Source organism: Octodon degus, unplaced genomic scaffold, assembly GCF_000260255.1.
Source record: "Octodon degus isolate 3935 unplaced genomic scaffold, OctDeg1.0 scaffold00004, whole genome shotgun sequence".
NCBI classification, from domain to species: Eukaryota; Metazoa; Chordata; class Mammalia; order Rodentia; family Octodontidae; genus Octodon; species Octodon degus.
This window is the reverse complement of record NW_004524580.1, coordinates 7,702,743-7,713,694: the sequence shown is the minus strand read 5'-3', so window position 1 is coordinate 7,713,694 and position 10,952 is coordinate 7,702,743. Positions and strand designations below refer to the sequence as shown.

Below are 10,952 nucleotides of genomic sequence, written 5' to 3'. Positions count from 1 at the left end.
CAATAACTCCAACAGTTTCCCTTTGTCTTTGGAATGGATCTTGTGTCCTATATTTAAGAATCACAGGACATGAAAAATCTACATATGCATCCCTTACCAGCAGAACAACCTTCAGAGTTAGGACTTACTCACACTATGAATGGCTGAGAGAAACCAAAGCAGACAGGCCTCAGATCATGTACTGCTCTTTGCTTGTTGGGGGGTGGGGGGGTTGTACTGGAAACCAAGCTCAAGACCTTGTGCTCGCCAAGCAGGTGCTGTGCCGCTCAGCTATATCCCCTGCCCACGGATCCAATACTGTACCCTGGGTTTCTATATTATACATACCTCTTTGGCACACAGGCTTTTTGAAAGGAATACAGATGATGTCACTGTACTAATTAAATTTTTATTCTTCACAGGAACAGATGGGTTTTTGGTTTTGCTAACTGTATATAAATAAATTCAATTATATCAAATTTAAGAGAGAGATGAAAAAAGTGTCAGAAAGGAAGGAGGGCAAGACTAGAGGACAGAACTCTAGAGGCGTCGGGGTTCAAATATGGCTTGTTCCCCAAAGACTCATTTGAAGCTTGGTCCTTAATATGATAGTGGTGGGAGATGGGGTTTAGTAGGTGACAGAGAGGTCAAGGGCTGCCATCTCAGGGGGTACTAGTGACTTCTCACTCTCACAGAATTTGGGTGTTCATTACAAAAGTGGGTTGCTATCAGCAAGTCTGGCTTCTGAGGCTCTCTCTCTCTCTCTCTCTCTCTCTCTCTCTCTCTCTCTCTAAGTGCTCAGCATCAAATATATAGCAACACAAAGCAAAGTAATACCATCTTGAAAAGTTCCTGGAAGAAAAAAATGAGAAGCATTGCTAAAGAAATGAAGCAATGGACTTCAACCACATGCAGAAAGTAACACCAAGTACAGCACCAAGTTGCCAGAGATCTGCTGGCCAGCTGTGTTGAGCAGGAAACAACAGTCAAAAATGACTCTCAGCTTTCTGGCTTGGGAGACAACGGGGGTGGAAAAGAGATGAAGATAGTAATAATGGTAAACTGAGTATGAATGATATTTCTGCTATGAATACAAATTAAGCTGCTGAGCCAGGCCTGCAGATAAGGGAACACTGCAGAGCCAGATGCCTGGGATTAAATCCCAGCTTTTTATCAACTTGCTTAGCCACCTGGACCTCATTTTCCTCACGTAAAATTGGAATGAAGCCATAGTACTTATCTCCCAAAGTCATAGTGATGACTGTTTCCATAACAAATATAAAACCCACTGAAGGGTGTCAGGACAATAGAAGGTGCAGAGTAAAGATGACATCATTGTTGTTGTTATTATTATCTACATTCTGTTATTATCTGCAGGTACCTATGATGCAACAGAAGGAGGAAGGTTGGGAGTTGATCAGAGACAATGTGTCCTGCCACACAAATATGTCTTCATTTCTAACAGGCAGGTTACAACTGGAACGAGTGGTACCTTATGAATGGTATTGGACTAGGTTGGATGCGCCTGGGGAGGAGTTACATTTACTCCTGTATATGACATTTTTTGAGCCTATTTGGGAATTGGGGTGTGTGTGTGTGTGTGTGTCTGTCTGTCTGTCTGTCTGTCTGTCTGTCTGTCTGTCTTTCTGTCTGTCTGTCTGTAGGTGAACCATGAAACTATGAACTCTTAGTAACTTAGAGTAGTTGAACACCACATAATCCCCAATTTCTACCCAACAACCAACACTAATTAAAGGGCTTTTGTTTCACCGTGCCACTCTTAAATACAGAACCCTTTTCTCCAGTTAAGAGTACAAGGTATAGAAATTCCATATTGAATGTAATACAAATATGCATGTATATTTTAGTCCATGTGTATATATAGATATATATAGTATACATAATATATATAATATATAGCTGCAATAATTAAACTTTATATCATATTTATTTTTACAGAACTTACATTTCAACTTAAGGTGTCATTTAGGAAATTCTGTTAGTACACATGTCATTTGTCAGGTCCACTCCCCTTCCCCTTTGCAGAAACCTACCATAAACCCAAAGGTGTTGGGATAAGCTCCCCAGGCTGATATACGCTGCCTCTGTAATGACAACGGCAGTGATATCTGTAAGGAAAAATGAGGATAAGTCAATGAAATAGGATGCAATTTTTTCAAAAGTCACTAAAATGTGAGCAGGCCCTATGATCTGTATCATTCACTACAAGTCACACCCTTGAGTTGTCATTGCACTATAAGACTAAGTGCTACAAATGGCACAGACTGCTTGGATGTCAAGTCTTATGGAGCTTTGCATTGTGATTTCTAAAATCCAATTCGCAATGTTATTCACAAAAACAGTCACAGAATATATTCCCAAAGAAACCCAACTGATACATGATTTCATCATTTGCATAAGAGTTTATCTCGATGAGAATTGAGAAATTTCTCTAATGCTCACAGACATTAAATCCCATTCTTAAGGGCTGGCCAGATAGCTCAGTGAACTAAAGCTCCTGCTTAGGCAGGCACAGTGACTGGGGACTCGATCCCCCAGTGTGTCATGCTGGCCCCACTCCTGGGGCATGTAGAGACAGCAATTGAGACTGGGCGTGGTTACATGCACCTGTAATCCCAGCAGTTAGGAGGCTGAAATCAGGAGAATCACTATGAGTCTGATCTATGTAGTGAGACCCTGTAGACCCTGTACTAAAAATACACAAACACAAAAAAAAATCCCATTACTAAAAATACCACATAGCACTAAAATACAAGCTTTGTCCTTGGCTTGGATGTGGTAAAAACAAGCAGGTATACATGTCCCTGCTCATCATTATATTGTCCAGTTCTTTCATAGCTACTTAGGAATATGCCTAGAGTTAAGAAAAGGAGAAATTATTAAGAAATATTAAAGAAAGAACCAAAAGAGCCACTTCACCTGTAAGAAGGACAAATTACAAACTGGATGCCACCAACCCATTTCAGTGACTTACATGGGCACACAAAAGTTAAGAGTCTCTTCATAGAATTTGCCATCAGGACAGTTGCAGCCTTCAGCACACTCATCATTACACTGCTCCGGGGCTGAGAGAGAGGTGCAGGAGTGGTGGCAAAACGAGGAGCAGTGGTGATACAGCATGCCCTTCTGGCACACCACAGCTGAGGACAGAGGACAGGCCCCTGAGAAAGATGGCCCCACCGTGCAGGAACACCACATGCTCACTAAGACATGCATGGTACACATAGCTCTTGAAGCAAAAGTCATTCCATATCAATAAACACAGAGGAGGATAACAGGCAAATAAAACGATTTCAAAATATTTTAACTAACATTCCTTAACATTTGTAATACCCTGGACCATACATTTTAATATTTAAGGTCTTTTGCCTGTTTGAAAAACTTTGCTGCCTTTACATTCTAAATCTATATACTACTCTCCTGTCATAATCAACTTTACAGCAGTCTTTAAACCTAAATAAATTTTTAATCATCTCCAGCTAAGACAAAAATTTTATTTTGTTGATTAATATTTGTAGTTTTTATTTTTTGTCTTCTTGATCATGTTTTTCTAAGCCCTGTAATTACTCTTTAGCAAACTGACTGATTATGGTACACAAACTAAATAATCTAAAAACATAGTTATACAAACATTTCTAGAAAATGTAGAAAAACATAATTGAAATTTTTTCAAAAACATAATCAACCCTGTGAGAATAAAGTGGTAAATTCCTAGAGGCCAGAAGAAAGGAAGAAAATAAAATGCAGAACTTTGAGTGAAGGAGGGATCAATCCAGCACAGTGGTCTTGGCCCTTGAGTTTTGCCCATGAGGGAAAGAGAAATAAGGCTAATCCTGAACAGAACGGGAATTAAAAGAACCTTATTTCAAATGCTCAAAGAGCAACACTCAGTTGAAATGGAGAACTAAAGCAGGACTCAGAAAGTCTTTTCTCTAAGGAGACAAACTACAAACATTTCTAGCTCTGCAGGCCAGAGTCTCTGCCTCAGCTCCCCTCTGCCCTTGTAGCTCAGAAGTAGCCAGACAACACATAAACAAATGAGTGTAACTGTTTTCCAATAAACTTTATTTTCAAAACCACAGAACACCCAAAGATTGTAGTTTTGAAAATCCTGAACTAGATGAAAGCTGCTCACCATACAGGAACAAGACATGAAAATTTCTCTAGCTGATACTCTGATAAAATAATCACTAAAAAATTACTATTCTAGAATTTACATTCTGGCCAGGTGTGGTGGCACAGGTCTATAATCCCAGCACTCAGGAGGCTGAGGCAGGAGGATCACTGAGTTTGAGGCCCACTTGCACTACAATATGGACTCAAGGTAGATGAGTCTATATTAATTTTATATTTATATTACTTTTGTATTAGAAAGCCAAATCTGAGCAATTACCATAAATACTGGCCATTGGAAACCTGGATGAACTGGGAAAAACTTTCTGAAACCACTGTGGGAATGGACCAGTACCCCCAAATCTGGGTCACAAATGATTCATAATAGATGAGGAAAACTTCACAAAGATTAGATGATAAAATGTTATAGGACATGGACAACCCACTCAGGTTCCCCTTCTGTCCCTCTCTCATACATTTCTTTCTCTAGTAACTATATTCTGCTCTTAACCTCCATTGTTCCTAAAATTCATTCTGTGGTTTGAGAGAACATGAACTCTTCTCAGGTTGGGAGTCTCTTTCCCACATATCATTTGGAGGTCCCACCGAGATCTTTGGACAGAGAGTACATCATTAGGCTTTCAAGGATGTTTGACCCTTATGCACTGAAAAAGAGCTGAGTGGTGGCTACCTACCATCTAGAGCCAAAATGAAATACAAAGGGGTCTTCCAGAACCTCTCATGACCTATGAGTTACATGAAGACTTCACTGTTCCAGCCACAAGCAGAAACAGCAAAACTCCATCAAGGATTGGAGGCACATTTGTTTACATTGACAGGCACTGATCAGAATCATTCCCAGGATATCAAGTCCTGATCTCTGGTGGCCTAGGGCTTATAATGGACAAGCAAGCAGAAATTACAGGGGCAGAATGGCTTATTAGTTGGGCATTGGTTTATACAATAAGCATCCCAGCGATCAACTGTTTCTAAGAGACAGAGCAAGTGGAACTGGAACTGGAACAGGAACTACTGCTTGAGCAGCTAAGGAGCTGAAGGATACTAGCTTGGGGGCATTTTCAGTCACAAAGTCATCTCAAAATCCCAAATTTTTTGTGTCTCTTGCTCTTAAAAAAAAATTACTGACTTACTACAGAATGCTAAATAAGTTGGAAACAAAGTAATTGTTTTTCTATTGAAAATTGAAATATATAAACTACTAGTTAATTTGTTCAAATTATGGAAAGGAGCCTAGAGACCACTGAATTTGTGAGAATCCTATGCAGGACTGAGGTTTGATACAGAAGTCCTAAGATAAAATTCCGGGTTATTTGCTCCTCGGAGGAAGGTAAAAGATTGAGTCCATCTGTAGGCTCTGAGTTCCAATATATCATTTTGCTGAGGATTTAGCCCTGCTTCTGAGTTGGAATCACATTAAACATAGCATAAGCAGATAAAAATAATAAAAAACTAAATAAAATATTATACCACATAGTAAATATCTATCATAAATGATACCAGCAGATACTACGTAATCCAGTCAAAACAATTAGAGCTCAAGAGTTTGGAAAGATTGCCTACTACATAACATATAAGTTTGACTGGATCACTGTATCACATAGTGCTTTTCTGTATGTTCAAATATTTCAATATGACATTTTCATTACAAACATATATTCAAATTTTTCAAATTATTTCTGCTGCATACTTGAAAACATATAATAATCATATTTTAATTTTGTTTATAACAAAAACTGTCAAGTTATTGGTCTTATCCAATGTTTTCTCCAACTTTAAGACAAAAATAGTCAAAATATATTGGTCTTACTTAATACATTTCCAATTCTAAGAAGCTAGATATTTTATTTTCCAAGTTTGTACACTATAAGAGTTTCAGGTGACTTGCATACAGTATTAACTTCTCACTTAAAAATAAAAGCAGTAATAACTACAAATCCAAAAAAAAAAAAAACAAACAAACACTCTACATCTGGTTTCTATCTGTGCCGTGATACTCACCACAGAAGGAAACTTGGGCTCTAAAATCAATGGGGACGCCACGCTGACCACAAAGGTAGGCATAGTGGGCGAGAGCATTGCATAGGCAAGGGCTGCCACACCTGCATGCGTCGTGGCGGCACAGCTGATAGTACAGCCCAGGGCTGATGTAGATGTGGCAAGAAGCAAAGAGCTCCTGGTGGATGACGTCGCAGTGTGCTGCGTAGCCAACTAGCACACAGAGAACCACGTTAGTATCTCGTTTACTAGTTCAGATCTAGTCCCATTTATCCTGTTGCAGAGCTATTCAAGTATCTTGCTTTCTTAGAAATGCGCTGCATTGTGTATTGCTTTAAATGAGAACCAGTGTGTCCAGATCATTTTTCTTTTCTTTGTCTGTGTATGATTTGGGGGATATGGGTAACAACAATTCCTCCATATTCAATAACTTTCAACCAAAATGCAAGAATAAAAAGAATATTACTGTACTTAAATAAAATGGGTAACAGAGGGTTGATAGAAACAGTAACTTCAATCACCCATTGCCTGAGAACTGGGGATTATCAGAAGAGTTATCTCCATCCAGATGTCCACATATAAAAAGTGGCCCCAGATTATGGCAGCTCTGAAGATAAAAGCTGTCACTGATGGAAGACTGGGAATCATTCCATTGCAATAAAGTCTCTGAGGTGAATAGTACTGTGGTAGATGCCACTTGGTCATGCATCTCCATATCTGCACAGTGCACAATGTCTGACAGATATTAGAAACTCAATCACACTACTCTGATTTTATTTATTTTTTAATGTATTTAGTACAGGGTCCACAGGGTCTCACTACACAGATAGGCAGGCACATGCCACCATTCCCAGTCTCAGTCACCATCTCAGCGTGTCCTGGGGGTGGGGCCAGCATGGTATGCAGGGGATCGAACCCCAGCCCCTGTGTCTTCCTAAGCAGGTGCTTCAGTTTGCTGAGCTATCAGGCCATCCCACTGTTCTTATTTTAAAGAAAGAAAAATAAAAAATAAAAAGGATATAGAATTTCAAAACAAGATGACAGGAAACTAACAATGGTTATTATATTGTGTACTGTTATCTTCAAAGTAGCTGCTCAGCAGACAAGATACAGGAATGCAAAATTGAGTCAACAGTATAAACACTAGCTGTGCCTTGTAAAGAAGTAATAGATGCAGGTGCAAGAATAAATGAACAAGAATGGAAAGTGAAGGTTGGAGCACACGTTGAAGCCTATGCGATATAGAGAGCATATCATTTGGAGACAGAACTGGGATATTACATCTTGAAATTTGTCGACTTTCTCCTTAAGAATAACTGATGAGATATTATTCTTTATAGGATCCACAAAGACAATTGACCAAAGAATGCAGATGCCATCTTTCTGAAAAAAAAATGATAGATGCTTAGTTTCCTGATGCAGTGGATCTATATGGTATTGGTTTACCCACAGATGAAATGGATCAGCTTGTGCATTATCATTGTCTTTGCAAAGCCAAATAAGTTACTGTATAGCAGAAGTTTTTGCACTACCAAAGAATCATGCCAAACTTATTTTATTGGAAATTTTAACTGCATTTCTATTAGTAAGGAAGCTTTTTAGTTTTCTATTTTATTTTTGCTTTGGATATTCATACACATATGAAAACAAATGGTATAGACTTAGCAGTATACTGTTGGGGTACATATTCCAAACCCTAAAAATCTCAAAAAGCAAAGTGATTTACCAGTGAGGACATTATTGTGTGCCCTAATAATCTGTAGGTGAAAATGTATTTTCACTGACATTAAGTAAAGTGTAACTCAAGAAAATCCTTCTGAAAAAAAAATACCCTTCAGAATCAAGATGAGAATTATTGGCTTTTGTCTATTTATTTCCTTTCTTTGTGGATGAAGAAAGTCACACTTCATGAAAAAGATAAAGAAAAATGATATCTAAAGTATACATAGCAGGGCTGGTGAGATGCCTCAGGGGATCAAGCGCCTGCTTAGGCAAGTGCAGGGACTGGGGTTAGATCCCCAGTACCACATGCCTCACTGGCCCTGCCCCGCCCCGGGTGCGCTGAGCCAGCAATGGAGTACAGGTGTGGTGACGCATGCCTGTAATCCCAGCTGTAGGGAAGGTTGAAAACAGGAGGATCACTACAAGTCTGAACTGTGTAGTGAGACCCTGTATCAAAAAAAAATAATAAAAAAAAAATAAAGTATACATAAATAGAACATGGGGAGAAAAGTGACAAATATAGCAAAATGACATATAATAGAGGAAATAACTAAAGATACAACTGGAAAGTAACTTTATCAATTGAATTGTACTTAAGCCTTTCCATGTCATTAAAAATAAAAATAATAAGGTTGCTCTGATATCTAAGAGGAAAATCGGGAGAATGAGGAACTAAAATCAGTTGGAGAAAGAAAACAACAGTGAAAATTTGGGAATAGGATAAAGTTCTGTTAAATGAGAATGGGGGGGGTGGGGAGATGGCTCAGTGGAATAAGCGTTTCCCTGGCAAGCGCAAGGATCTGAGTTCAATCCCCGGTTCTGCCCAAAAAAATAAATAAATAAATAAATAAGAATGAGATTAAAAGTAGTAAATCATAGGTCTTAAATCTCTGGACTCTTCCCTTTTTAAATAGGAAAAACCACTGACATTAATAATCTTCAGATTGAAGGGCCAGCCAAATAGCTCAGTGCAAGCAAGCACAGGGGTCTGGGGTTCGATCCTTGGCCTACCGTGCTAACCTCACCCCCCGGGCACACTGAGACAGCGATTGAGACTGGGCATGGTGGCGCGTGCCTGTAATCCCAGCTCTTGGGAGGCTGTAAACAGGCAGATCACTACAAGTCTGATCTAGTAATGAGACCCTGAACACCCTGTAGACCCTTCCCTAAAATACAAAATAAATAAATAAATAAATAAATAATCTTCAAGCTTAAACGATTTAAATTTTTTGAAAGTTTAAAAGATTTAATTTTTTAAAAAACATATTGACAGCAACATTATCTTGTTCTTTCCACTATGCCAAAACTAGTTATGAAAGTTAATAATGTAACAAAACGCAATTTCTAGGTGGTACACTTTCACAGGACCATTACCAAAGTCAGAGACATACACAGGTAGGCAACCAACATTAGCAACGTATACAAGTTAACTACTTGAAAAAGTAAACTAGTCAAAACAATTAGAACAGATTAAAATTACAAAAACATCTAAGCATACATCTTACTTTTCTTCTATAAAGTGATTTTACAAAGAAAAAAATTCTTTTCTTATTGAGGGAAGTGATCCTTAAGATGGTTTAAAAGATCATATAATGGCAAGAAAGAAAAAAATACACCTAAAAATTTTTGACCTGGAGTTGCAAAGCCCTTGCAAACAGAACTTCGGGGCACGAGCCCTTCAGTTTGCTGCCTGCTGAATTGCACAAAGCTGTGTTTGGGAGACTGACTTTTTCCTTTTAGAGATACAGCATGTGGGGCTGGAGATTTAGCTCAGTGGCACAGGGCCTGCCTGGCAAGTCCCAGTACCTGGCTAAAAAGAGATACAACATGTTGTGAGTGGCAACTCATATCGGGATAAATAGAAGAAGCACATGCGTTATTGCATAGTAGCCAAACATCCTAGAACTATAACAGCACCATTAAGCTATTTCCAGAGAGTTTTCCTCTGCCCTTAAGGCATCTGGGATTTCCTAAAAGCTTGCCACATTTGAGAAGGAATTTCTAAACAAGTCAAGTAAGCAAATTTGTAAATTCAAAGCTATAGATAAACATACTTATTCTCCATTCTTTCCAACAGCCTAGAATACATAAAAAGACATATATAAAGCCACAATATTAAATAAAAGTTCTCATGAAGAACTTTTGTTTGTTAATATTGTTCACAATATTAAAAGTTCTCCATCATAATAAAGATAAATCAGACTATTTGAGGTCTCTAATATAATTTCATAAAACTATAGAATTACTTGGAACATTTTTATTATAAGGGAAGACTTTCTATGTGTAAGAGAAGACTTACTGTTTTGCTGATTGATGTTGCATGGGTCCACCATTGGAACGTGGACAGGCGCAAAACATGTGGAGGAAACTCTCCATGCGTTGGCATGAAGTTGTGGTGTTCCTTCTATCATTCCTGATGGAGAACTAGAAAGAAAAGAAAATGTTCATATCAGTCTAATTTGAGTGGTTCCTACTTTTCATATCTATATATATAAATACTGTTTTTCTTAATGTGAAAAAATATCTTAGAGTGGTATAACTTCCTGTTATTGAAAGTTCACACATGTCAAAATGTGGTCATGCCTTTATTAATGTTCTTAGCTTTATAAAGAAAACATCTTTATATCCATTTTATAGAGGAAGCAAAGAAAAACCTCAAAGAAGTATTAAATTTCATTAAATGAATTTGTAGCAAAGTCTAGATGCAAACTTAGTTCTCTCGGAGTTACCAAACATGACTCCCAAAAATGTTAAATGTCTGGTTCAGGGTGTATGTATTGACACAGGTGTGGGTCATTCTCATAATTTTCTTTAGGCTAAAAACAAATACCTCAAACAATCTATATTTTTGGTTCATTATATCAGTTTCCTCTAGGATCCTGTCATGAAATGAACAAGCAAATCAAATGAAAATTGAAAGAAAAGCTGTATAAAAGCATCATCCTTTCATTTTTTTTTAATTTTATTTATTTGTGTGTGTGTGTGTGTGTGTGTGTGTGTGGCCAGCTCAGCCCACCAGGGGGCGGGGTTGGCTGGCATGTGGTGCTGGGGGATTGAACCGTGGTCCCTGTGCTTTGCTAAGCTTGTTCTAAGTAGGTGCT

General features: G+C 38.2%; 1 protein-coding gene across 1 annotated transcript in view; it reads right to left on the bottom strand.

Moving 5' to 3' along the window:
- The window catches only part of Otogl (otogelin like), a 162,193-nt gene that overhangs the window by 107,350 nt on the left and 43,891 nt on the right, over positions 1–10,952 (bottom strand). Inside the window, exons 18-21 of the mRNA XM_004623891.2 lie at positions 10,151–10,275; positions 6,133–6,342; positions 2,975–3,140; positions 2,034–2,108 (exon numbers count right to left, since the gene is read on the bottom strand). Coding sequence (XP_004623948.1) covers positions 2,034–2,108; positions 2,975–3,140; positions 6,133–6,342; positions 10,151–10,275 — 576 coding nt within the window. The remainder of the gene's footprint in view (positions 1–2,033; positions 2,109–2,974; positions 3,141–6,132; positions 6,343–10,150; positions 10,276–10,952) is intronic.